Consider the following 27805-nt stretch of genomic DNA (forward strand, 5'->3'; position numbering starts at 1 on the left):
TATCTACCAAGACCGGATGGTTACACGACCAATTGTCCCAACAGCTATCCCAGGGAAGTTTGGAAGTTTCTTTGACCACCACCGCTTACCTTGCAGAATATCTCCAACAAAACAATAACAATTATTGATTACTACAAGGAAAACCATCCTATAAAAAGAGAGCTGCAAACCAAGTTGTGGGGAGGCGTGGAGTGGGGAGTGACCCCTCACGTTTCTCCCAGCGCTGTTTGCTCTGTGTATATAAAACAACAGCCACGGAGGGGCTGTAGCGGAGCAGCGATCCGGGCAGGGGGACGCTAACCCGCCGGGCCAGCGCTTTGTGCTGAGGGGAGCTCCCGCCGGGTGAAGCCGGGGCCGCCATGCTGCCAGCACTAAGTGCGGGTCTGTGCTGAGGGGAGCTCCCTCCGCTGCCGCCATGTTGCCAGCACTAAGCGCGGGTCTGTGCTGAGGAGAGCTGACGCCGCCGCCGCCATGTTGCCAGCACTAAGTGCGGGTCTGTGCTGAAGGGAGCTGACGCCGCCGCCGCCATGTTGCCAGCACTAAGTGCGGGTCTGTGCTGAGGGGAGCTGACGCCGCCGCCGCCATGTTGCCAGCACTAAGTGCGGGCGCGCCGCGCGGGTTGGCTCTCGCGAGGCGAGGTCGCCCCCGCCGCCGCCCTGCCCGGCCGGCGCGGCTCAGCCGCGGGAAATCTCGCGAGAGCAGCGAGGGACAGGGGGCAGCCATGGCGGCCGTGCGGGCCCGGGGGCGGCGGCGGCGGCGGCGCGGGCGGTGCTGAGGGGCCGCGGGGCCGGGCCGGGCCCGCCGCGGGCGCCATGAGCCAGGGTGGCGGCGCCGCCGGCGAGAGCGGAGAGCCGGAGGCCAAGGTGCTGCACACCAAGCGGCTGTACCGGTGAGGAGAGGGGCCGCAGGGGATGGAGAAGGGGAGAGGGCTCGGGGACGCTGGAGGGAAGCGGTGTGGGGAAGGGGCCGGGGCGGCTCCGGGTGAGGCCGGGGCAGGGCAGCGCGGAGGGGCTCGGGGGTTACTAGAGAACGGGGAAGGAGCTGGGGAGGAGGGTAACGGGGTGCTCGAGGAGATCTGCGGGAGAATGGGGCTGGGCAGGGTCCGGGGGAATTGGGGCGGGGGAGCACAGAGTGCTGAGGGTGGTGGGATGTGAGGAAGATGAGGAAGATGAAGGAAAGGACGCGGGGGAGTTGTCAGGATGGGTTCGGGGGACTGGGGAAGGAGATGGCGGAATGGAGGTAACAGCAGGGATTAACGGGGAGGGGTGGGCTCTGGAATCCGGGGGATCCCTGGGGGAACTGGGGATCGGAGGGATGTTCAGAGGAGATGGGGAAAGGAGGTGATGGGATTTATGGAAGATTGAAGGGAAGAAGTTGTGGGGAAATCCAGGGAAAGGATGCAGTGCAAAGGGAGAGGAGGAGGAGGTTTAAGGAATTATGAGGTCCAGAGCAGCACATGGAGGGGTAGCACTGGGGAAAAGGAGTCTGGTGGTTCCAGGGCAGATGAGTGAGACCAAGGGGCTGTGGGAGATGGACAGAGGAGTTCTGTGGGATTCAGGGAGGATGATGGGGGCTGAGAGGAAAGGAGTGGTTGAGAGACAATGAGATAAGGGTGAGATGCAGGGTCATCTAGGGAGGGGGGTTTGCAGAGGGTGTCCCTGGTTTTGGCAGTAAGAAGGAATTATATGATAAGTGCTGGAGGAAGAGGATGTGATGAGCAAGAGTGTGAGTGGGGCACTTTGCTTTCATGGAGAGGGCAGGACAGTTTCAGCTGCAGATCTTTAACATTAAGCACTCCCTGGGACTCTGGTCCCACATTTCCACACCATGCATTGGAAATGGCATCAGAGAGCAGGACTGGGGCACTCCTGCTGGCCTTGGTGAGCTCAGACCCCTTCTGCTCTGCTTGTGACTTGTTTTGTGAGGGCAGCCCAGAAATTGTTCCCTTCTGACTCAGGTTCCCTGTCAGGAGTTCCAGCAGCAACTCTGGGTCTCAAAGATGAGCAAAGTGATGGAGGCAAGGGATGAATTTTACATGGGGGTCCATTTCTTTGGTGACATTGGTCCTTTCACCTCGTGGAACCTCACTGCCCTCCCTAGAGCAGGGCAGAGCTTTTCCTCCTGCTGGGGCCAGTGGCAGGATCTGTGCCCAGGAATCTCTACCAGTTTTGGGTAGTGGTTATTTCTCTTTTTCCACAATGTGCTTGGTGCAGGCACGTTCCTGCACTTTGGAGATTCAGTGAGTTGCTTTTCTTGGGTGAGCTCAGGAGTGGGAGCCAGGGCTCAATGTGCTGGAGCTATGGGCTGCATGCTCCTGCCCAGAGCACCTCATGTCTGCTGCCATGCTGAGACACTTGCAGTGATCTCAACCACTTCAGCTGGAGGCTGAGCTGGAGCAGCAGCGTGCTCTGCCTGCCCAAGGAGTGTGGGACAGAGCTGGAGAGGATGTGCAGGATGTTTGTGCTTCTGCCTGCAAAACACAACATGTTCTGTTGAAATCATCCTTGTTGTGGTTCAAGACCTGTTCTGCTTTGTTTTCCTGGTGCTGCTCAGCTCATCTGTCAAGTGGAACCTCACGTTCTGCTGCAGCCAGCAAGAGAATGGCCTGTGGCCAGATGAGGGATTGGCATCCTGGTGAGGGAGGGCTTGTTTTCTGTTTGAATTTTTACAGCAGAATAAGCTGTGTGGTTGCTCTAGAGCATTTTTACAGCAGAAGAAGAACCACCCCCCCCTCCTGCAGGGACAGTTCTTCTTTAGCAGGGAGGAAGTATTGTGATTTTAGTACAGGATTTATAGTACCTGCAGTGGCCACAAATTTCCATCTCTGTAGCTGACAGCTCTCTGAGCAAGTTCCCATCTAACCAGTGGCCTGTCAGTTGTGTGTTTCAGCCTGAAAGGTGAGGTGGGAGTTTCCTGCCCTCCAAGCAGCCTGTTGTGTGCTGACTGTGCTCTCTGGAGCTCATGACTGTCACACTAAGTGGCGCCTTTGAGTCACAGATGCCTGAATGTCACAGTCCCAGCTCTAAGCTGTGATCCCAGGGAGCTGAGCTCAGGTCTCCAAGGTCCTTGGCAGCATGCTGGCTGCTGGGGTGTCCTTTCAGAGGTGAGGGTACCTATTGCTGCTTATAGGGTATTTATTCCAAGGTTTCACCTTAGAATGTGGTAACTATTACTGTGGGTGCACTTTTACAGTGTGTGTTGTAGTGTAAGGTCACCAGGTTTATTTTACAGGTTTCTGGGTAACCATTAGCTCATGGACTCAGCATTGCTGTTCCTGTGTGGAGCCTGTTCCAGTCAGTGTGGACTGACACATGCCAGAGCAGAGATGAAAGACTTGCAGGTCTCTTCTCTGAGGAGTGTTTTACTCCTCAGAACACTGTGGCTCTTAGTAATGTACTGAATAAAGAAACAGAGGGGACAAATAATTCTCCCTGCTGTCCTGCTCCATCCCACAGAGGAAAAGGGACAGCTCAGTGTCTCTATGGCTCAAGAGGACTTGGCATTGGCCTGTTTCCACCCTGCTTGGCACCATGTGCTCTGCTTGTTTCTTTTAATAGACTGGCATATGATGTGCCTCCTTTGTGGCTCTGATGTGCTGTCTGAAAGCAATGTTTAAACACAGCAGGTAGAAAAATGGGTCCTGGGACAGGATTTGTGCTCTTCACTACTAGGGAGAGTTCATCCTGTGGTCTCAGGCCATTCAGGGCACAGATGCTAAAGCACATTTCCAGCAGTGCATGGTCCATAGCACCTGTGTTGGTGTTTCCCAGCATTTCTGGAGTGAGGCCAGCTCCTGTCCCTTTTGTCCTCACCTCCTCTTTCCTCAGCAGCACAGATGTGGGATCCTGGCAGGGAATCACCTGCTATCACAGATTCTGCTTTACTCCTGCCTCCTTCACTTCCAGCACCACCACAGAATCTGTTTTACTGCCTGTGTAAGGAATCAGCAATTGTAGTTCTCTCTGGGAATCAAGTGCACCAGCAGTTCCCCTTTCCTCTGGTCACCCTTTGCACAGGAAGCCAGTCAGCTCCTGGTGTGCTGGGAGGGACTTGGAGAGACACAGCAGTCCCAGGCTGCAGTGAGGAGATGTGCATTGCCTGTGCTTTGTGGGCTTCTGTTGTGGGGAAGCTCAACCAGGGGCTTTTTGGAATGTCCCAACCCCAGTATGAGCTTGGCTGGATGCTGCACAAACCAAAATGTATTTTACTTCTTTCCTTTCTATGAGGGTATGCAGCTGTCAGAGTTTGCAAATGAGAAAAAGGATGTCATTCTTACTATCTCCTTGATTTTTCTTCCTGATTATTCAGGAAGAAGTTGGTTCAAGTCTATGGTGTTCTGCTCTCTCAAAGCATTGTGTGTGATGCTTCTGTTCCCCACACTTCCCTTTTCCTGTCAGTTTCTGTGGTTATGGAAAACAAGTGAGGTTTCTTTACCTCTGTAGCATAGCAGGAGATGGGACATTTTCTCTGTGAGTGTGATGGGGGAGTTCCCAGTCTGCAGGGGAGGGGAAGCACCTCACTGCTCTGCTTGGTGGGAGTTTACTCTGGTCCTGCTGCCTTTTGTGTTTGCAGTGGATTGAGATTGCTTTCATCTCCTTGTTTCAACAGGCTCAGCAGCTGCAGAGGGACAGGTGTTGGAGCAAATGAGGAATGTCAGTGGGTGGGGTGGATATGAAGCTGAGGGGAAGAACAAGAAGCACTGGGGTTTGGTGGCTGATGTTGGGAGATGTACTGCTTGAAGAAGAGCTGGGCAAAGCTGACTTCAGGAGTGGGTTTGGTGACCTCAGATCCAGGCAGAGCAAAGGCAGAGGCTGGAAATGACCTTTTGTGTAGGAAGGGTTGATGGTTATTGTGCTTTATTGAGCTGTCCCTGAGCTATTGATGAGGTTCAGCACTAATGGTGCTGAAAGTCCCTGGCTTTGTTTCACTGCAGCATTCAGAATTGTGTGATTTGTTCACAGCTACAAACTTTTGAGTGCTTGAGATTTACACACAATATGAGATCCTTCCTCCAGGAGGAGGGTCTTGGGCAATGATTCACCAAAGTACTTTTTTGCATGGCTCAGAGGTTTGGAGGTCACTCTCTCTGTCTTTTGGCTGGCTTTCAGGGGAGAAAACCTTGGAACAAATGTCTTCTTTTAGGCTGGGTTTGAATATCTGTTACCTGTCACTGAGGGAACTTTAGGGGTTTAACCAGTAATGAAGATGGGGAAGTTTTGGCAAATGAGAGACTTGTGTTGCCTTCTTTTGTAGGCAGGTTGGTAAGGAGACAGTAATTGGTGGAGGTTTGATTCTTACACCATTAAAACTTATCCCATCAAAACAGTAGTTATTAGAATTCAATACATTTTTAAATCACAGAGTTTCAGACATTTAAATTAATCTGAGTGTAGGTATAGCAGGTTTAATTGCTGAGGTTGCCAACGTGTCCAGAGACATTTCTGATTTTACAACTGTAGAAATAATTGACATATTTGATCAGACAGGCAGCAGTAGGTGGTGATGAAACCACTATTCTGCAGCAAAATACCAATAATATGTGTTACTCTGCTTTTTTCTACATTCCATAACCTTTTTCAAATAGAGTGCAGAAAGGAGATCAGTGACTGTGGTGGTACAAAGCTGAGAGTGGAACTAAACAGGCCAGTGTGGTTCTTTGCAGCCACCTGTGACCTGCAGTGATTGCAGGTGCCCTGCAGCTCTTGGTTCTGTTTCTCCTGCAGGGCAGTGGTTGAGGCTGTGCACCGGCTGGATCTCATCCTTGGCAATAAGGCAGCTTATCAGGACGTGTTCAAACCAGAGAACATCAGCCTGAGGAACAAGTAAGTGGGGCAGCATGCTTGTGTTTGTGTTTGCCTGGGGGATACCCATGTGGAGCTGTTGAATCTGCAGTTTTAATGTTTATTTGGTTTGTAGTGTGCCTGTTGGACACAGGGATCCTTGCAGGTTTTGGAATCAGAGGCTGGATTTGAGCAGCACAGTCCATGGCTGGAAGTTTTCCTGGATCTCAGTTCTTTCCTTGTAATAAAAACTGTGGGGCAGAAATTTCTTACATGTGTGTAAAATCTTTTATCAGGTTTAGGGGTTGCTGAGCAAGGAGGATTATTCTTACTAATTTTTTAAGCTGTCAATTCTTGTCATTACTGCAACTGAGGAAATCACTGATGGCCAGCTGAGCCTAGAGGGCCCTGGTTTAATGACATGGCTTTTCCTGGTGCTGTGGGAGTGATCCAGGCTGTACCTTCAGCAGATGGCCTGGCTCAGCCATTGTAATGGATTTGGATTTTCCTCTTCTGTGCTTCTCTGGTGGCAGCTGTGTTTGAGGCTGCAGCAGCTCACTGCCAATGCTCTGCTCTCTGTCCCAGGCTGAGGGAGCTGTGTGTGAAGCTGATGTTCCTGCATCCTGTGGATTATGGAAGAAAAGCAGAAGAATTGCTCTGGAGAAAGGTTTACTATGAAGTTATCCAGCTCATTAAAACAAATAAGAAGGCAGGTATCTATGGCTCTGGCTGTGCAGTGGATGAGGTGAAGTTGAAAGCTGCATTTGCTTGGAGCAGCTGTGGTCTGAGCCCAGGGTGGGAAGCTGGGCACTCTCAAATTCCTGGGGAGCTTTGTCTGACAGTGAGCAGTTCAGCACTAAAATGCTGTTTAGAGACCTGCCATTGCAGAAGGTATTTCAACAGAATTTGCTTATTTTTTGTGTTCCCCTCTTCAAAAGACAGATCTCTCCAGGCAGAGTGATTGTTTTAAGAAGCTTTATCAATTCTGATTGTTTTCACAAGGGTTGGTCACTGGAAGACCCTCAGTGCTCTCTGACCTTTCCAGAGGTCTGGGTACCCTTAAAGTGCTCTAACCAGATACTTTGATTTTATTTACTTTTGCAAGTATCTCTCCTTGATGTTGACCCTTAGAGGGAACACTCCTGAGCAAGAGGAGATGCAGCTATGTGCAAAACCAGTTACAGCTGAGCTTCCAGTGCCTTGCTTCACACTCAGCAGCAGTTGGGAGCCCAGGCTGAGCTGTTCCCCAGGCTCATTAACATGTTCTGTTCCTCTGCAGCACATCCACAGCCGTAGCACCCTGGAGTGTGCCTACAGGACCCACCTGGTGGCTGGCATAGGCTTTTACCAGCACCTCCTGCTCTACATCCAGTCCCATTATCAGCTGGAGCTGCAGTGCTGCATCGACTGGACACATGTGACAGACCCTCTCATAGGTTTGTGCTCAAGGGCAAGGTTGAATTCCCCCACATGAGACTTCCCCTTGCACTACTCTGTCTTGGTTTCAGCATTCAAGGGATTTTTTCCTCCTGATTAGAACCTGCTTTCTTTTCCATGGCACTTTTTTTTTTTTTTTTTGTTGTAATACTGAATTAGGGAAGAAAGATTTCTAATAGGAAGAAAACAGTGTGAGGAGTTCTTTAGTGAAATTTTTTATGGAAAACTGAAGCACTGCTGGCTGTATAGAATGTTTCTAAAAGCTTAGTTAAAGCAGATAAACAGGGGAAGAGGTTCTTGAAATCAACAGATTTCTGTCAGTCTGTCCTATTCACTAGATGTAAGACATTATTCCTCCTTTTGGTGCTTCATGTCTGTGCTGTCTTTGCTTTGAAATAACTTTTGAATCTTGGACTGAGAGCACAGGAAAGCCTTGTAGTTCATGTTAGCTGGCCTCTGCAAGGCCTTAGGTGCAGGGAAATCTGAGGTATTGTAATCTGTTAAGGGAGGAAGAATAAGAATATTTACAATCCTGAAAAAGCTCAAGGCTGCCTGTGCATTCACATCCTAGATTGTCTTGTAATGGTCTGTTCTCATTTGCCTAGGGCTGTGCTCAGTGGTCTCAGGGTACATGTTTCTGTTGTGGGGGCTGTCCAGGTGAGAAATGGAGCCTCTGTTTTTGTGAGCTGTATTAACAAGGGTTTAATTGGTGTGCTTGAAGTTGGCAGGGAACAGGATGGCAGCAGCTGGCTGAGGGAAGTTAGTGTGTCTTTAGCAGAAGAAGGTTTTACTTGCTGTGTTCCTACTCTTAGTTCTGAGGAATGATGGTGTCACTATTGGCTTCAAAATGTTGGTGTAAAAGGCCATGATGTTCTTTGCTTCTGTTGCTTTTAGAAATTTATCTCAGTGCTGCAGAATTAATAAATCCTCCATATGCACATTCCAGGTGGGTTTATACCCTGAGGGGTGATTGCATGTGAAAGGCTCCCTTTGTTCAGGTTTTCTGGTGTGTTTGAGCTCTTCATTTAGAAGGATGCTGCAGGTGAGCATGTGGCTGGAGAGTAGAGATGCAACTTTTTCCTATCCAGAAAAGATGGATCTGAAAGGATCTCCTATAAACCACAGATGGGGATGGGCACAGCTTGATGGTTGTATGAATGGGAGCAAGAGGATTCAGAGCAAACAAAGGAGGGTGAATCCAAGGGTGTATGTGGACACAGGAACTTTCTCCTGCAGAAGGTGTGAGTCCTTGGCAGCAGGAAGACTGAAGGCAGCCTAAGTCCATGAGTCTGGTGGCCCAGTGGCAATGGAAGCTCTCCGCAGGGGAGGTGCAGCCAGCAGCCTTTGCCTCCTGGTCTCTGGCTGAACTGTGGGAGCTGGGATGTGCACCAGGAACTGAGTCATGTTTGTGACTTCACTTAGTTCAGATCAGCTGGCTGCAGCCTTCCTCTGTTACTCTTGACACTTTCCACTGCCTAATTGCTCTTTTTTAATGAGTTTAGTATAGAATAGACAAGACTATTTCAGTAGGAAGGGACCTATGATTGTCCAGCCCAACTGTCTGAGCAACTCAGGGCTGACCAGGAGTTGTTGTCAGGGATGTTACCCAAATGCCTCTAAAACACTGACAGGTCTGGGGCATTGACCAGCTCTCTAGGAAGCCCATTCCAGGATGTGACCACTCTCTGATAAGGAGAGGCTTCCTCATTTCCAATCTAAACCTCCTTGGATGTATCTTTGAACCATTTCCATGTGTCCTATCACTGGATGTAAGGAGAAGAGACTTCCCCTCCTCAGGAAGCTGCAGAGAGCAATGAGATATTCCCTGTCCTCCTCTTCTCCAGCTTAGACAAGCCTGAGGTCTGTGGCCTCTCCCCAGGCTGTGCCTTCCAGCCCTGTCACCAGCTCAGCTGCCCTTCTGAGCCAGCTGCAAAGGCACTCTTGTCCAGAGGCAGTTCTTTCTCCCTAACTGATTGCAGCTACCCTGCCTACAGCACAGATTTCTGTCCTGGTTTTTGCTTGTTTAACTTCTTTCTCTTTGGCTGTTCAGTCCTAAGTCTAAATCTTGGTCCTGAGACAATTAATTTATTTCCAGCTTCAGTGTTGGAGAGGGTCTGTCCCTACTGTGTGTTGCTGCTCAGTGCCAGTGCTCAGAGTTTGTTCTGGATTCCAGGGATGTGTCTGCTCCCATAAAGGCCTCATTAGTCATGCTAATAAAATCAGCCTTATTACTTGTGCCCAGTGCTGTGTTAATGTGATCACACATATAGGACAGGAATTGGCCTTTGTCCTCTCATGTGAGAGCAGATGGAGCCAGGTCTCTGTGGCAGACCTTATAGATGTGGTGACAGTTATTTCAGTGACTGTTGGTGGTGTGGTGACACACTGCCCCCATCACAAGGGAATCCAGGGTGAGTGGGTGAACAGCAGAGTCTGAAAGTATTTTTCTGCATTCATTTTCCACATTTTGACAAGAGTGACCCAGTGCTGTTGCTCTACAAGATGGCACAGCTGGCAATGAGGTCTGACCATGGGGGATTTGATTTGGGTGTCTTGGGCAGAGGCATGGGCAGCTTTGGTGGCTTCCCCCCAGTGCTCTGAAGTGATTCTGTTTGCTTGTAGGCTGCAAGAAACCTGTGTCTGCCTCAGAGAAGGAGATGGAGTGGGCACAGATGGCCTGTCACCGATGTCTGGTGTATCTGGGAGATCTGGGTAAGGACAGCATTGCCTCTCAGGGCAGCCTTTACAATGGCAAAAAGGTGTTCCCTCAGCCTGCCATGGGAGGCTGCTGCTGTTGGGCACCAGCCAAGGTTACTTGCAGATTGTGTTTCCCTCTGACACCTTCCTCACAGACTGGGATAAGCTGAAATCCTCATGGCTGGACTGCTGCAAGTTGCAGGAGCTTTGTATTTGGTCAGGTAGATAAGGAGTTTGCTGCTGATAAGCAGCTGTAGCCTTGGCTGTGAGAGTGGAAGCCTTTCCTTTTATTTATGTTGTTTTGACAGTATGAGGGATCAAGGTGAGTTCAGTTCACACTGCTTAGCTGTGACTCACAAAGCCACTTCCATCACTACCAGTGGGACTGAAAATCACATTTAGGCAATATTGTGCATCAGTCCAGAGTTTTACCACTGCAAAGCCCCAGGTTCTTTGTCATTGTGCTTGGCTGTGTGACATCCTTTTTATAGCAGGCATGACTGTCCCACAGTCACGACCTCCTGAAGTGTGTGGTGTGTCAGCTGTTTGATTGTGAGCCTGTGGGAGTAAAGGCAGGGAGAAAATGTAGCTGTGTGGAAAGCAGCTCCTGGAAGTGTGGCACAGGTACATGTGTCTGACACTGCAACCTCCAAGCTGGTGAAAGCTGTTTGGCATTAGTGTTGCATATGAATCAGCCTAAGAATGGCATTGCAAGTAAATGTCTTGTGGGGGAGGTAGGAATGATGTACCTGAGTGGTGGGAGAAAAATGTGCTCACCTTTTCACAGTTCTGTTGCCTAAGGGTTCCAAAATAATACCTACATTTGTTAAAAAAAAAAAATCCGTCTAGGCATAGTCAGGTATTTTATTTAGTCAGCTAACTTGATTTAGATTTCACACCCTGCTGTACTAGAATACAGTCTGAGGTACAGGAACACAACTCTGAGTTACTTCAAGGATAGATGAATCAGCACTTTATACATGGACCAAACAACGTTTTCCTTTTGTTCATGTGATGCTGCAAGTGTGGCAGGCTCTGCCCTTGGAGTTGTGGTGTGAGCAGGTGAAAGAAAAGTGTTCAGCCAGGCCTGGCAAACCCTGTGTGTTGCTGTTGCAGTTTTTGCCAAGAGCAGTTCTTTGGTGGATTTGTTGACTTGGCCAGCATTTCAAGTTTTGGATGTTTTGAACAGGGAAACTGTGCTGCTCTGCAGCAGATGCTGCCTGCAGGATTTGATGCATGTGTGTGCTTTCCTTTCAGCTCGTTATCAGAATGAGCTGGCAGGTGTGGACACAGAGCTGCTGGCTGAGAGATTTTACTATCAAGCCCTTTCTGTTGCACCACAAATTGGTGAGTGACTTACCATGAATTTATAGTTGTTAAAATCATGTTGTTGCAACATAAGAACAATGTTGTACTACACTGGTTAGGTTTATATCCTGCAGCTGAGAGAGGACTGGTTTTATCTTCTGGTTAAAGTTGCTTCCTTTGAGAATATCTCTTGTTGGCAAGTCAGGGTGCTCTTTGCCTGTGACCTCACTGTACTCATCTGAGAAGCTCAAACTTCCCTGACTATGGTGATGTTATTCCTGTGTGCTAAGGGCAAATCCTGCTCTTCATTGCTAAGAGCAGAGCATTAGCAGTCACCTTCCCCTTTACCCATGTAAAAAAAATAAATCTCAAGTGCTGCTTCCTCCTTCAGAAATGTCTCCTTCTGGGAACACATCAGTTCTGGAGTAGAGGGCATGTCATACCTTGAAGTGTGTGATTCCAACCAAATGTCCTCTGCATGCTGTCTTTGCAGAGTTCTCACTAAATTGTTTGAGAGGTTGTTCCCAAATAAAAATGGTAAAAGTTTCTGCACCACAGGAGCTGGAATAGAGCACTCAGATGCTGATAAGATGATGTCTGTCAGGGAATATGGAGTCAAGGCCACACTGCTGTTAATACAATGGAGGAGGCATTGTTTGCTCTTCTCTCTTACATGGATAACTGGCACAAGGTGGGGAGGATCTAAAATCTCTGTAAAGTGGAAAACAAACCCTGGATGGTGGATTGAATAATAGTCCAGATCTTTGTACTACTCTTTGTATCTCCTGGCTTCCATTCTATGTGGAAGTGTACTGAAAGAAAAAGGGTCTACTTTCTAGCCAGGGGCTTTGGAGAATTCCAAGTGGATGCCATTGCCCCTCTCTTCCTGACAGGAATGCCCTTCAACCAGCTGGGGACATTGGCAGGGAGCAAATATTACAATGTGGAAGCGACCTACTGCTACTTACGCTGGTGAGTTGCTGCAGAGCTGGGTGTGCTGGGCAGGGAATGGAAAAGAGATGAGTTTGGTTCATCCTTGAGTTGGACTGGTGGTAATGAGAGTGAACCTTTGTCAAACCAGACCCACTGATCACCTGTGCAGGGCTGCAGCTTTGCCCAAACCTCTTACATGAGCTGAGAGCCAGGCTGGAAGGGGGTTGGAGGTGCAGAGGGAGGGCACCCTGTGGTGTTCCTGGGTGGAATTCCTGGCTTGAAGGCACTGATTTGAGAATGTGTAAGCAGGTCAGGTGGAAGCTGTGAGGTAACTGAAGTGCAGTTTGCAGCCATCAGTGGGAGTTTAGTTGCCCAGCATGTTCAGACAGTAGCACTGGGTACCTGTCCTCATGCCTCAATGCCTGAATAACTTGCTAGGGAGTTAAAACCATAAAATGTGAACAGTCTTGTGGAGAAGTTACTTTGGCTGTGTCCTGTTTTGGTGCTTTAGCATCCAGTCTGAAGTGTCCTTCGAAGGTGCCTATGGGAACCTGAAGAGGCTCTATGACAAGGCAGCCAAGATGTATCATCAGCTGAAGAAATGTGAAACCAGGAAGTTGTCACCAAGCAAGAAAAGGTAAGAGAAAGAAAAGGGGAGTTGCAGGCTGAGAGTTTGTAGTGCCAATAATGTATCCTGTGGGTTGAGAGTAGTGTCTCTGTGGGAAGTGGAGTTGGTAGATGGGCCATTCAGCACAGTGAGTGTTCCCAGAATTTTGAGAGCCCCACTCTAGATCTCATTCTTGCTCTCTTGGGTCATGATTTCAGGAGGAAAGTTAAATGCTGGCCAGGTGTAGAGTTTGCATTGAGAGATTTTCTTGCTCTTCCCTGGAGTTGGGGGCTGTTCATGAGGGTTGGAACATATTGGTGAAAGTTGCCAGTCTATAAACTCTCTTCTTTCTGTCCATTTTCATCAGAATGATGGTTTTGGTTGAGATCTGATTGATCTGTTAATAGAACCCTTTCAGCCCAGCCAGTCTCTGTGATGGGGCACCTGCTTTACAGTGTTTTTTTCTCCTCCATCTTTTCAGAGGAAAGGACATTAAGAGGTTGCTGGTGAGCTTCATGTACCTGCAGAGTCTTTTGCAGCCAAAGAGCAGGTAAGGTTATGGTAGATTGTATCTTCTATTGATAACTCACAGTAGCAGAGACTTGGAATTGGAAGAGGTGGTTTCCTGTAGGATAACAGTGCCAAAAACCCCAAGGCTGTTCACTGCACTTGGAATTCTGGAGCCAAACACCTTGTTAAAAGAAACACCAAAACCTGGTTGTGTTAGAATAAATGAGAAGCTTTGTATTGCTGTGTGATTTTGGGGCTTTTAGATATTTTTATTGATTTTCTCTGTCTGCTGGAGGGTTTTCAGGTGATTTTAATAAACCTCTTACTACTTGAAAAAGAACAGGTGTTTGAAAGGGCTTAGATAAGCTGCAGTTAAAGTCACTGTGGAATGGTTTAGTTTGGGTCTTCTGGGGGTGCAGTACTTCCCCAAAGTAGTGTTCACTGTGAAAATAGATGCAGATGTGAAGTTGGATGAACTTGCTCAGAGCATCATCACACTGAGTTTTGTCTGGATCCAAGGACAGAAATCCCACACCTTTCTGGTCCCCTTTCCAGTGTTTGACCACCTTCACCATAGAACTTTTTCTCCTTCCATCTAATCTCATTTTTCCTTCCTGTAGTGTGTACCCATAATTTCTCCTTTTTTTTTTGCTGTGCACCACTGAGGAGAGTCTTATTCAGTCCTCTGTAATCACCTGTTTGGCATCTGGAAACAGAAGATAGTCCCCCATGCCTTCTGTCTTTCAGGCTGAGGAAACTTGGTTCTCTCTGCCTCTTCTCATACATTGTGTTCTCTGTTTCTCAGCTGGACTAAATCCAGTTTGTCAGTGTGTTTTTGTTTGGTGTTTGTTTTTTTTTCCTGGGGAAAAGGCCAGTGAAGATGCTCCAGATGCTGCCCTGTCAGTGCTAAATGGAGAGGGAGAACACAACCTCAGCCTGCTGGCTCTGCCCTTGCTCATGCAGCCCAGGGTGGGATTGACTTTCCAATACTACCTTATACTGAGATGGAGCTAAAAGGCTCCTCTAAATACTCAGCATGGATTTAGCACATAAGAAATTTGGGAATTACTTCGATTTCCCAAGCACACTTTCTCCTGAAAAGGCTTTGCTGGAAGTTTCACAGGCAGGTCTGTTTTGTAGCTAGGAGGCTCCCACTGCCCATTGGTTTGATCTCATGGACACTTCCTTTGAAAGACTGAATAACTGTGGAGGACTTTGGAATATTCTGGGCTGCAGGACAGACATGGGAGGAGAGAAAACTGAGTCACATGTTTGTGGTAGTGCAATACTTTTAATTAAGCAGTGCATCTAGAACTTTTGCTCCCTTTAATATTTAAGAGCCTTGTGTATCTTAATGGCCACTGCTGAGCTCCCAGGTGAAAATTAATCTGGTTTTTGGTGACCCATCTCTAGGTGTTGTTTGTCTTTAGTTTAGCAGCTTTAAAGAGGAAAATATAATCTGATTATTGTCACTTACTTCCTGTAGCTGTTGTTGCCTGCAGTATATTCCCTGGTGTTTGTGCTAAAGGACAGCCTAACTGGCAGTTTTGGTTCAGTTCCTGGACACATATACCAGAAGCATGAGTCTTGAGTTAATAATTCTTATTTATTTTCCACTCTTTTTAAGCTCTTTGGATTCTGAGCTGACATCTCTCTGCCAGTCTGTGCTGGAGGATTTCAACCTGTGCTTGTTCTACCTGCCCTCTCCTCCTAACCTGAGCTCAACTAGTGAAGATGAAGAGGAGTATGAGAGTGGCTACTCCTTCCTTCCTGACCTCCTGATCTTTCGCATGGTGATCATCTGCCTGATGAGTGTCCACAGCCTCAAGAGGGCAGGTGAGCAGTGCTTTGGGAGTTTCCTGGTGAACATCCAGTTAGGCTGGAGGTGCTGTCTGAGCTGCTGTGGTGTAGTGCTCAGCCCCTCCATCTCTCTGTGCTGTGTGGTTGCAGGTTCCAAGCAGTACAGTGCAGCCATTGCCTTCACTCTGGCCCTCTTCTCTCACCTGATAAACCACGTCAATATTCGCCTCCAGGCTGAGCTGGAAGAAGGGGAAAATCCTGTCCCAGCCTTTCAGAGTGATGGCACAGGTAAGAGAAGAGAGGCAGCAGCACCTGGCTCTCCCAGGCTGTCTGCCTACAAGGCTTTCCCCTTTCTCCCCTGGGCATGTTTTGTAGTGTAGAGGTGGAATGATCTTTTATTTCTGGGTTGGAATCAAGGTGGTTGATGTCCTGAGTTGTCTGCACTTGGATGCTCTTTCTGAATAGCTGAATCTGCAGAATGGACATGTTGCTTTCCTTATAAGGGGTTTGCTTTCTGTATCTCTTGGCAGTTCATTCATCATCTGTTTATCCCAGTCTGGGATTTATTCTCTGTCTCTGTTTGCTGCTTTCCTCCTCCACTGAGGAGATGATCTTGAGTAAAACACCTTGGCTGAGGGAGGCAGAATGGGACTGAGTGGTGCTGAAGGAGACAGGCCCTCAGTTCTGCACAGGCAAGGGTGGCTCTTGAATTTCTGGGGGATTTTATTGAGCAGCAAATAAAACTGCTAAACCTTTCCCCTGCACACAGTCCAGTTGCAATACCCCACTGAATGTGGAGTGAGGGAGTTTCTGGTAAAAGCAACAATGAATGACCCCTCCTCTGCAGGTTTTGAAGCTGTCACAGTGATCCAGGGCTGCTAGAAAGGCTCCATGCATGTTGGTCAAGAAAGGGATTAGGTCAGGTCAGTGTAGGTACAGAGCACATGTCCCTGCCCTGCTCTGTGGGTCATTCAGTTCTGGCTGTAGGAAGGTGGGGAGGAGAGTTAAATGGAGAATTCAGCTGTGTTCTATGCAGCCTTGAACACTGAGACTGCCTGGTAAGAGCTGCCCTGCTTGGGCAGTAGGAATCCTGGTTTCCTGGGTGCTTTTAGAAAGTGAATCTTTCTTCTGGGGTTGCTTATTCTGCAATGGAAGACGCTGATAGAAGTGATGGCTGAAGTTTGCAGCCCTGGTTCCCTGGGCTGCAGCAGCCTGTGTGAACACACTGTGACTTTATTTATACTCTCCCTATAAATGCAGATGACCAGGAGCCACGGGAGCCTGTGAACTCAATTGAGAAGGAAGCTGAAGCTGAGTTGACCAACCATCAGCCTAGTGAGGAGCAGCAGAAGAATGACTGCAAGAAAAGCAAAAAATATTCTCGTCTGTCCTGTCTGCGCCGCCGCCGCCACCCCCAGAAGGCAGATGAGAGCGACCTGAGCGAGGGCTTTGACTCTGATTCCAGCCAGAGCTCCATCAAGGGCAGTGATGGCTCAGAGAGTGGCTCAGAGAAGAGTGATGAGGAAGCAGAAGCTGCTTTTGATGTGGAGACAGACTCTGACATGAACAGCCAGGAATCTCGGTCTGACTTGGAGGACATGGAGGATGAACCGGGTGAGGAGGGAAGCAGCCAAGGCAAAAGTGGGCCCAAAGAGGCCTTAAAAAACTGTGTGGATGGCAGTGGGCTGGGGGACTCCAAGAGCCCAAGCATCCCTAAAACTGAGCCTGTGGATCCAGCAGTCAATGGGCCAGCTTCCCTGAGCACTAATGATGCAAGCATAGCCAGTAATCTCCAGGCCATGTCCACCCAGCTGTTCCAGACCAAGCGCTGCTTTCGCTTGGCTCCCACCTTCAGCAACATCCTCCTGAAACCCAGCAGTGAACCAGCTGCCTTGAAGGATGGGATGGAGAGCAAGCCATGTGTCAATGGAGATCTGGAGAAGCCCAGCTTGGCTGAGCAAGGTAAGGGTCTTATTACTGTAATTATGTGTAGAAAATGGCAAACTATAGCAGTCTGTTTGCTAAATTCACCATTTCCCATGGTGCAAGCTTTTCTTTGGCTAGGTTTGGAGGAGAAGGTTGCCCAAGTAGTGGGCAGGCCTTAGGTTGGGCATTTCATGATGGAGGAGCTTTACTTGTACTGCCCAGCATGCAGGAATATGTGCACTGAGCAAAGGAGCCAGATTCCTCTGGTACCATCTCTTCCCTCAAACATGTGACCTCACCACACAACTCAGTGTTGTCACCAAACTGGCTGAGGCTGCACTTGATCTCACTGTCTGACACCAGCAAGGATGTTAAAAAGTGCTGGTCCCAACCCCTGAGGAAGCCCCTTGTCACTGCTCTGCACTTGAACACTGAGCTGTGGGGTGCAGCTCTTTAACTGTGACTGTCCAGCCTAGTTGTCATTCACTAAGTGATCCATCCATCAAATCCATGTCTCTCCAGTTAATGGACAAGGATGTTGTGAGCACAGTGTCAAATGCTCTACACAAACACAGGTAGATGAGGTCAGTTGCTTTTCCCTCATTCTCCACTGCTATAACCCCATTGTAGAAGGTCAGTGAATTTTTCAGGCATGATTTGCTGTAGTGGAACCATTTTGGCTCCATAGGATAATTCCAACAGACATCTTCCCTCTTCCTTTTGTGAAATATCAGGACACTTACTATTGCTTCTGGTGACAGACAGGGCAGGTGGAGGACAGAAGTTCTCCATGAGATGACAGATTATCAGCCCAATGCTCATGTAGAAGTTTGTGTGGAAGATGTGACCCAGGTGGATGTGAGAGGTGTTGAGGGTCTCTCTGTGACCCCCTCAAAGTGTCTCACTGACTGTTCCATCCTGGGAGATGCACAGCAGGTGGAGCTGCCATGTCTCCATTACCACTTAACTTACACAACTGAGTGATGTTCTGGGCAAAAACAGCTGGAAAGGGAGATCTGATAAACTACAGGGAATTATTTGTATTTCACATAAACTGTATGGGCCTGTTCAGTCTTGTTTTTCATTCCTCCCAGCTTCCCTGGAGCAAGGAAACATTCTGCATCCTGCTGCCAAATGCAGCTGGCCTACAGCACTGGCAAGAGTCAGGCTTTGCCTGGGCCAGCATTTGAAGGCACAGTGTTAGATCATGTTAGTGTTGACTGGCTTCTGGCACTGCTCCATGGCCACATGAAAGAGTTGGGGGGTAAAGGAAGAAACAAATGGGCTTTGGTCTGTTTAACCCTTTCCCTCAGTGGTTATCTCACTATTGCAGCTCCAGGGATGTGGCCACAATAACTTGACAGGTGTAGGAAATGAGAGATGGAGTGAGTTCATTGTGTCCTTTTTAGCTTTGAGCTCTCCTCATCTGTGCTGTATCCAAACTGCTTTTTCATGGTGTCACACTGTCAGTGGTGGGTTCTGAATAAATCACTCCTTCCTTGTGTTTCTGAGGGTTTATGGAATAAAATATGGAGTGCTGATAGGAAGCAATGGCAGCATTTGGAATAAGGAGCTGTTGCAAAACCTGTGGTTGATTCCCACCCTGACCTCAGGTCACTCGTGTCACATGTGATTCCACTGGCAGTGGCTTTGAGATGCTCAGGTCTGGAGAGTTAGAAGAGTGCAAAGAATATGTTCAATATTTAAAATTCTCTGACTCCTAGCACAGCCCTGCCATCTCCTTCTCTTGCCTGGCTTGGAGCATGTTGCCTCTGTTCCCTGCAGGAACTGCCCTGGTCCTTGTGCTGGCATGTGCTGCCCCACTGTCAGTGAGGCTGCTGCAGAGATTAGGCATTGGTCAAACCTTCACAGGGAGGTTTTAACCCTCTTATCCCAAGGAGGAAGGAAATAGAGGGGTGGCACACTCTAGTGAAAGCACAGGGGACAGGGACTGGTTTTTTGAGGATATCTGGTATTTCAGCTCAACTATTTCCAGCCCAGTGCTGTTCTGACACCAGCAGGGCTTGGCATCTCAGGGGGTTTAACAGCTGCCATCCCATGCATGCCTTTGTTTTCCAGATGATGTGTCTGACTCTGAAGAAAGCATTTCAAGTAACAAATCCTGCAGAAATGAGAGATCCCTTCAGGAGAAGTTGGAGATCATGACCAATGAAGGGCTGCTGCTTACTGTCAAGGTGTTCCTGGACTGGCTGAGGACAAACACAGACCTCATCATTATGTGTGCTCAGGTGGGGATGCTGTCAGGGCTCTCTACAAGGTTGTGTCTGCTTCAGGGTCAGCTTCCCTGGGCTGGTTGCAGCCATGGCCCCACTCCTGGGCAGAGGGTGATGTGTCCCCCACCAGCTGAATTAAGCTAATCTAGGCCTGAGAAGGATGGTGAGCTTTACTCTTCATAAAGCATTCTGAGGGTTGTGAAATGCTGAAAGGCCTAAGCCTCCTAGTTTTTATATATATCTGTCTTGACATTTTCTATGCCTTTTGTGTTTTATTCCTGCAGAGCTCTCAGAGCCTGTGGAACAGGCTGTCTGTGCTCCTGAACCTTCTGCCTTCTGCTGCAGACCTGCAGGAATCAGGTACTGGAGAAAGAAGTGGCAATGTCATGTTTCACCAAGCCCAGTCATCAGTGATTCCCAGGGTGTGTGAGAGCCCAGGGAGGGAGTTTTCCTATAGCAGTTTTTATAAGCACAATAGAAATAACACATGCATGTGTTGTTTTTTTTGTTTAAACACCATTCCAGTTAAACACTGTCCCATAGTCTTTAGAATAATATAATCATAGAACATCCTGAATTGGAAGAGACCCTGCTCACTCCAGGATTGAGTTCAGCTCCTGGCCCTGACAGGACAACCCCAAAATTCACACACAAAAATGCTGTATTAATGCATTAATATGGCTGGCAGCATACTGAAACACTGACACCAGCATGTGTGGCCAACAGGAGTGAAATGCACTGCTAGTAGCAGGAGTAGGGCTGTGATTTTTGCCATGGTAATTCTGGAAAATAGTATTGGAGCTCCAACTGCTCATGATGTGCCCTGTGCCTCTTCAGGGCTGAGCCTGAAGTTTCCAATGGTTCATGAAAAGCAGAGTTTGAGGAGGTGTCAGTTGGAATAGGTGGGAAAGCTGTCCCTCCAAACATGGCATTTCCTAGAGTCCCTTGCAGATTGTTTGGGAGAGTTTTTCTTTATATTGTGAATGATCTTGTGTTTCCTCCTTAAGCAGGAACATGTGTCATTAACACCTGTGACCATTACAGATCATGTGCCTTAAACCAATTCTCCTCTTACCCCCCTCATCAGTTGCTCTGCTCTCCTCCTTTCCCCTCCTCTCCAGGGCTGGCCCTGTGTGATGAAGTCAAAGACCTGCTGAGTGATGCTGAGCTCCCAGACCTGAAAGCCAACCTGCTGCTCCCTGAGGACGTGGCCCTACGCAACCTCCCCCCTCTGAAAAATGCACACAAGAGGTTTAACTTTGAGCAGGACAGGCCCATTTTCTCAGCAGTTGAGGAGGTGAGTTGGGGTAAATACTGGAAAAAAAAAAAAAAAATCAGACCTGGATTGTGGTCTGTGCTGTTTGAAGGATAGGTGTTTGTCAATAAAGGCAGAAGCTTCTCTTGGAAATGGAGAATGTAAACCCCCTTCCTCCAAATTATTATAATTCTGAAATTAAGGGGCTCTCAGGCAAAGATATGGGAATTAGGAATAACAATTATTTACTAAGAAAATTAAAATAGAACTACAGTGTTACAAAGAACAATCCCAATCCTGCCAGAGTCAGAATCCAAGCTGACACCCATCAGTCACTCAGGGTGTTGGCAGCAGTGCCATTCAATGGTGGCTGCATCCTCCTGCAGTGGCAGATGTGGTTCAGCTGGAGAAGGTGCAGTTTTCCTCTGAAAGTCCAGGGATGATGTGGAAAGGTCTGGTTTTCCTCTGGAATCCAGTGGTGTCCAAAATCTCATTTTTTATCAGGGTAGGAAAGGCTTGGCTCCTCCCCTGGCTGGAGCATCTCCCAGTGGGATGATGGAATTTTATCAGCCATGCACTGGGACTCAATGGCCATGAACAGGAGATATCTCCTGGAGGGAGGATGGGCTGTGGGAAGATAAAGATGATTGCCCAGCTGGTTTAAAGCTGGCCCATTAGCAGATAATGTGTGCCAGGAGATAAAGATCACTGCCCCAGCTGGTTTAACAGCTGGTGACAGAATCCACATTTCTGGCCACATCAACCCAACAGATGTTGTTATGTGGTTCCTTTCCTAGCACTCAGGGCCTGAGCAGAGGTTATGGAACAGATGTGGCAGGGTGCTGCTCTTGTTTCCTGTGATTTTCTTGGGTTGAGGAATCCCAGACTGCTGGCACCTCTGAACCTTCTGGCCAGCTGTAGCCTTTCCCACAGCCCCCTCCTGCAGTCTCTGACTTCAGAAGAGATCAGAACTGGGCATTTAATAGCAGCTCCTGCCTTTTCCAAAAGTGTGAGCTGAGGGTGGGTGACTCCTCCTCCTTCCTTACAGTCCGTCGTGCGGATCTGCTGCATCCGGAGCTTCGGCCACTTCATCACCCACCTGCAAGGCAGCATCCTGCAGTTCAACTCAGAGCTGGGGATCTTCATCAGCATAGCACAGTCAGAGCAGGACAACCTGCTGCACCAGGCCCAGGCCCAGTTTCACATGGTGAGTTGGTAGAGCTGAATGAATTCTCTGTACTTGGCAGTTTCCTGTTGTTTACTGTTAGTCTGTAACTATAATCACAGATCTTTGGGGGGGGGGAGATGAAATTTCTGTTCCTTAAAGCTATTCCAGTGCCCCCTTTTCACTCTGAAGTGTGTGCTAGTGTCAGCTGGTGTGTTTCCTGCTAACTGACATGGAAGTTTGGTTTGCAATTAGGCTGCAGAGGAAGCTCGTCGGAACCGGCTCATGAGAGACATGGCTCAGCTTCGACTGCAGGTAGGAGGTGCCAGGGAAAGGGAAGGGGAGGGGAGTTTTGGGAAGGAAAGGGACCTCTGCTCCTGTCCCACACAGAGGCAGTAAGTCCATTCTGCATAGATCCAGCTGTAGAATATCTCAATTTGGAAGGGATCTCATAAAGATCGTGGAGTCCAAGTCCCTGCTCCTCTGGGGCCACTTTAAATTGAATGCCCAAGAGTTGTTCAGGAACTCCTTGAGCTCTGGCAGGCTTGGTGTTACAACCACTTTCCTGGGGAGCTTGTTCCAGGAACCTGCCACCCTCTGGGGGAAGAACCTTTTCCTAATATTCAGCCTGAACCTTCCCTGATGCAGTAATGAAGCTAAAAATGAAATGTACCATTTCACTGGAGAGAGGAAGTCAGCACCTCCTGCTTGCTGACCCCCTCAAGGAAGGTCTAGGCTGTCATGGGGCAGTCACCCTCAGCCTTCTCTGCCCCAGGCTGAGCAAACTGGGTGACCTCAGCCACTTGAGGCCTTTCACCAGCCTGGTCATCCTGCTTTGGACACTCTTAATATTTCAATACCCCTCTTACATCAAGGTGCCCCAAACTGTTCACAGTAGTAGAGGTGGGGCTGCACTGGGCAGTGCAGAGTGGGACCCTCTGCTGCAAAATCCAGCCCTGTGTTCTGCATGCTCAGAGGTTGGAAAAGCCTGGTGGAGCTTTGCAGGGCAAATCTTGCCCTGCTTGATGGTCTGTTTCAGCATAAATGTGAAGTGAGTGTCTTTGCATGTGTGTTTTCAGCTGGAAGTGTCTCAGCTGGAGGGAAGTCTGCAGCAGCCCAAGGCCCAGTCAGCCATGTCTCCTTACCTTGTCCCAGACACCCAGGCCCTGTGCCAGCACCTGGCTCTTGTCAAGCAGCTGGCTGCTAGTGGCAGGTTCATAATCATCATCCCTCGAACAGGTAACTGCAGTGCTGCCTGCCCCTGGCCCTCCTGTGCTGGCAGCAGGCCCCAGGGGCTGGCTGCTGGCTTGTCCTCCTCCTGCTTTTATCCTTGACTACATCTGGAACAGTTGCAACACCCTTTGGATGTGTTGCTGTTCTATGCTTGGGATTTTGACAGTGTCAGAAGAGCTGAGAGGAGAGAGATCCTGTTCCTCCTCTGCCTCTCCTGTGGCAGCTGTGCATCAGACAGTGTTCTGTGGAATGGGGAGGACTTGACACCTCTGGGTTAGTTTGCAGAAGTACAACTGTAAACAAGATGGTTTCTGCTTTTTGTTGTTTTTTTTTTTTCCCTGTTAGTTATTGATGGCCTAGACTTCCTGAAAAAGGAGAACGCTGGTGCTAGGGACAGCATTCGGTATCTGGAGGCAGAATTTAAAAAGGGAAACAGGTGAGAGCAGGAGAGGGGTGGGATTTTCATTTGTGTTTGGAATGGGTGGGCTTTGGGTGCAAGCAGGCTGTGGATCCCTTGGAGCAGAATGAGGAGTGGGCCAAGGAGAAGCCAGATTTCAGGAAGGGGAAGGTGATGAAGGAGTAGATTCAGCTGCTGGTTCTTCAGATGTGCTGGTACTTGCTGCCCAGCTGTGAGGTGCAGCTGCTTTGAGCATTGGTGGAGTTGCATCCCTGTAGCTGTACAAACTGGAGCAGTGACCTCTGCCACAGCACTGGAAGAGCTGAATTATTCCTGGGTGCTCTACAGAAACACAGTTGAGAGGACAAACTGCATCTCTGAGACCAATGTCAGGGGATATGTGGTACTGTGAGCAGCATGTGGGAATGGTGGTGAGGCAGGGAACTGATCAGAGGAACTCACAGAGGATTGATTGCATGGATCTTTGGGTATTAAATTTGGGTGGGTGGAAGCCCTGCAGCCCCCAGAGGAGCTGCTGTGGAGCACTGACTCTTGCCTGTGTGATGCTCTCCATGTGAGCTCAGACTCTGCTTTCTCCTTAGGTACATTCGTTGCCAGAAAGATGTTGGGAAGAGCTTTGAGAGGCATAAATTGAAGAGACAAGATTTAGATGCCTGGTAAGATTTCAGCATCTGAAGTTGTCTGAGCTGGGTTTGCAGCAGGCAGGTGGCTTTGGGAAGGGGTGTTAGCAGTGGCACCCATTGCAGAGCTTGTTGTGTGTGAGTGATGAAGAATTTCCCTGGAGATAAGGACAGCAACCTGTGCATCTTCCACAAAGCACTCTGTGCTCAAAAACTCTTTAATGGGACAGGAAAGCAGCCCTGCTTCCTACTTACTGTCCCAAGCAGATATGGTCTTCCTGCTGACCTTCTGTTTGTGTTTTCTGCCAGGAATCTCTATAAAATCCTGGACAGCTGCAAACAGCTGACAGTGTCCCAGGGCAGTGGAGAGGACGACACCACAGGCATGGTCACCATCATCACAGGCTTCCAGCTGGAGGACCCCAGCTCCTTCTCAGTGCCCATGCAGGTCAGCAGCTCTGCCCTGCCTGAGCTGAGCCACTCTGCTTCCTGGCAGGGACATCATATGATATATATTTTTTTTTGCCTTGGCTAATAATTAGCCTTGTTTCACCGAAGTTATTTTATATGTTGAGGTTGCTTATTCCCTTGAGGCTTCTTGATTTTGTTGTACAGAGTATTCTGGGACAGGTGAGAGAATTTAATTTCATGTCTGTGCAGGCCTCTTGTACCAAAGCAATGAGAATTGGGAGGATTTGTTCTTCCAGCTGTTCCAGGCTCCCAGAGAGTCCCAGGTTGGAAATGGCAGCTATCTTGACAGGGCAAGTTAAAAATTAACCACCTGTTTTATCTTGTTTGCTTGCAGTCTGCCATCCAGGCAGCTACCAACGCCAGCATAGAGATAAAGAATGTTCTGGAGTTCTACAAGCAGTGGAAAGAGATGGGCTGATGGTCAGAAAGGCATCGGGTTGGTGAACCTTTCTCTCCCCCTCTCGCAACGTGCAGCGTCTGAACGAAGGAAACGACACGAAGAAGCAGCAGCAGCAACAGTAACAAAAACACCTACCCAAACCAATTAAAAAAAAACCACAAAAAAACCAAAACAAATCCAATGTGGGCAGCACACCCTCCACCTGCATCCTGAGCAGAGGCTGCACAGCTCTGATGGCCCCAGCTGCTCGGAGAGAGGCCTGGGTGTGGCCAGGGCAGAGCTCTGCCCTTCTCCCAGTCGGCAGAGATGGGCGAGAGAGGGGCAGCCCTTCAACTCCTCCTTCCTCCCAAAGCTTGCTTGGCCAGCAGAAGCAGCCTGGTGCTTCAAAGCATGGACTGAACCTCAGCACAACCAAACCAGTGTGGCAGAAACACTGAGGGACCCTCAGCCTTGGGAAAGAAGATCCAAAGAGATGTTTTTGCTCTTGTTTGGCAATCTGGGGGACAGGAAAGTGGATAGGATTCCCCCCCACCTCCCCTGCTTTTGAATTAATTATTTTTCAAGGTTTTTTTTTTTCCTTTTAATTTTTAGTTTTTATATATATGGATAATATTAAAAAAAAAAAAAAGAAAAAAGAGGAGTTCCTTTGGGGTTTTGGATACTCTTCCAAAGTCAGAAAGAAAAGGAAACACTCTATTTAAAAAGGGGGGGGGAAAGCTCTTAATATAATTTTTTTTTTTTATCTTAGAACAAGCATATTTATTTCCTTTCCCAGGCCCTCATGGAGCAGGCTGAGTGCAAAGGGATGTTGGCCTGTGAGGAGGGAGCAGCCCCATGTTGCACTCCACTCTCCCTGGGAGCTGCACACTTCATGAGCAACACGCTGCTCCAGGGAGGCCACAGGACCCTGGGGGGATGTGGAGGCCATCCCCAGTTTCTCCCACTTTGCATTAGACCCTGGAGGAAAGGAGGAATCTGGCAGAACTGAGAAAGAAGAGCTGGGTGGAATTCATACACCATTAAGGCTCAGATGCTTGGCTTGAGCACTGCAACACTGGGATGGAGCAGATGTCTCCAAAGGACCCAAAGCCTCTTTTTCATCTTTTCTTTTTTTTTTTTTCCCTTTTTTTCCCCCCACTAAATCTTTCCAGTAGGGTGTGGAGGAGGAAGGAGAATCTCAAAGCCATTATTTTCTGCTGGTTGTTTGATGCATCACTGCTGCAATGCTGTGCTAGAGATGGTGACAGAGCTGGAGTGTTTGTGTCCCCCTTTCTCATGTCCTTGTGGGCTGCAGGGGCAGTGACCCACGGACTGTTCCTGCTTTTGGCACCCCAGACAGGAGGGCTGGTGCTATCTGCACAGAAGAGCTGTGAGAGATGCCTCAGAGCTCCATGCTGACAGCATCTCCTGCAACCTGTGTCTGACACTTGGCCAGTGCTGGGATATGAAGCTGCAGGTTGCTCACAGGGAGAGCCTGGGCAGTCTCTTCATGCTCCCCCTGTGTTCCCATGGAACAGATGTCTCCATCCACATGAACCAGCAGCAGCTATGCAAGTACAAACCACTGGAGTCTTCTGTGTTCTCACATGGGCCAGCCAGAAGCTGCTACAACCACAGCATAACATGAGAAGTTGAGTCACATCTGCACTCTGTGCAGGCTCCAAGCATGGATGTTGTACTGCAGGGGCAGGATGTTCCTTGGTTTCAGGTAAAAACTAAAAATACCAGCAACAAGTACCAGAGGATGAATTTCCAGTTCCAGCTCCTCTACAGCACAGCAGAGGGAAATACAGCTGGTCCATCCCTGGAGGCTGACAGCCAGTTGTGAGGGACAAGGGTTTCCCTGCAGGATCTTCCCTTTTACATCTTCCCCTGAAACTTAGAATGCTTTGCTTGGCTAAGCCAAGAAAAGGTCATATGCAAGACAGAGACTCTGGCACACCTTGGGGATTCTTGGAGATCTGAGATGGGTTGTAAAGCTCCCAATCACTCTTTCCTCCACTGGTTTTATTTGAAGCCATTTGTTTGTGTAGCTCATTATTTCTGTTTGGTGGGGTAGGAAAAGAGAAGGGAATCACCTTGTTGGTGACTGTTGTTGAGGTGAAACCCTCCTTGTCTGGCAGGGGGCACAGAGGGTTAATGTGCTCTGCTTTTTCCTGGGGCTGAACCCAGCCTGTGTCACCAAAGCCTCAGTGTCACCCTTGTGGCTGCTCTTGGGGTTGGTGAGGAGAAGCTGGGCTGTGCTCAAAGCTTCAGCTTCACTCATGCCTGTCTGGCTCAGGGCAAGTGTTTGAGTTCCTGGCAAGTGTTTTCACTTCTTGCAGCTCCCACAGCTGGGCAGGGTGGCACTGGCAACCTTAGGAGGAGCTGTGTTCTGACTCACTGAGCCTCCAGTTTCACAAGAAAAGTAAAGTAACTCCATTTTTGTAACCAGAGGCAGGGGAGCTGCAGTGAGCCCATGTGGGGCTGCATGGTGACAGCAGGGCTTGCTCACAGCTGTCCCTTAGTCACCTCTCTGGTCCCCTCAGGGGTTGGTTTAATATTCCAAGGTTTTGCATACCTGGAGGGGAAAAGGAGCCCTCACTGTGCAATGGGGCATCCTGGCTGTCCCATGGCACCTTCCACTCTGGGCTTGATGGGGAGGGACTGTGACCCTGTGCTACCCTCACCCTCTCCAGAGCACACAGCTGTGCTTGAGCACCTGCTGGATGGTTTTTGGGTTTGAATCCCCAGTCAGAGATAGCCAGAGCTGAGAAACTGAGGGGCTCTGCAGTGTGGGAGCAGCCCTGGGGAGGTGGCATGTAGTGTTTTCCAGCAAGCCTGGCCTTCTGAGGGGGCTCACCATACCATCCCCAGGACTGGGGTAAAGGAGGGCCCTTCCCTGCCCCCAGCCCAGCACTCAGGATGAGCTGGAGTTTCCTCCTCCAACAGATCTGCTCTGTCCAAGTGCATGGTGGGTGCTGGTGTGATGTGGATCTTGGGGTGGAAGCAAACAGGATGGTCTGTGAGAG

General features: G+C 49.0%; 1 protein-coding gene across 2 annotated transcripts; it reads left to right on the top strand.

Annotated features, from left to right (window-relative positions):
* The first annotated feature begins 658 nt into the window (after positions 1-658).
* Positions 659-26070, top strand: SMG5 (SMG5 nonsense mediated mRNA decay factor). 2 transcript variants are annotated; one of them, XM_079329373.1, is made up of 23 exons: positions 659-889; positions 5724-5822; positions 6366-6489; positions 7060-7216; positions 9840-9929; positions 11172-11261; positions 12116-12194; positions 12667-12792; positions 13244-13312; positions 14900-15108; positions 15223-15360; positions 16333-17034; positions 19078-19247; positions 19517-19592; positions 20354-20529; positions 21536-21694; positions 21908-21967; positions 22732-22891; positions 23231-23321; positions 23885-23959; positions 24233-24371; positions 24729-24830; positions 25570-26070. In XM_079329373.1, exons 1-22 carry the CDS (start codon positions 813-815, stop codon positions 24810-24812), a joined length of 3150 nt encoding a protein of 1049 aa, XP_079185499.1. In that variant the 5' UTR covers positions 659-812; the 3' UTR covers positions 24813-24830; positions 25570-26070. The 2 variants fall into 2 exon arrangements, with proteins under 2 accessions (XP_079185499.1, XP_079185498.1); XM_079329372.1 differs by having other exon boundaries at positions 793-889; positions 6366-6493; positions 24729-26070.
* The last annotated feature ends 1735 nt before the right edge of the window (positions 26071-27805 follow it).

The sequence above is a fragment of the Erithacus rubecula genome (assembly GCF_903797595.1).
Source record: "Erithacus rubecula genome assembly, chromosome: 33".
NCBI classification, from domain to species: domain Eukaryota; kingdom Metazoa; phylum Chordata; class Aves; order Passeriformes; family Muscicapidae; genus Erithacus; species Erithacus rubecula.

Bases quoted from the DNA above. Each gene is read 5' to 3' on its own strand.
- SMG5 (XM_079329373.1), top strand. From the start codon at position 813: ATGAGCCAGGGTGGCGGCGCCGCCGGCGAGAGCGGAGAGCCGGAGGCC. The intron at 21,695-21,907 runs GTGAGTTGGTAG...GTTTGCAATTAG, and splicing joins CCCAGGCCCAGTTTCACATG to GCTGCAGAGGAAGCTCGTCG. The intron at 22,892-23,230 runs GTAACTGCAGTG...TTTCCCTGTTAG, and splicing joins AATCATCATCCCTCGAACAG to TTATTGATGGCCTAGACTTC.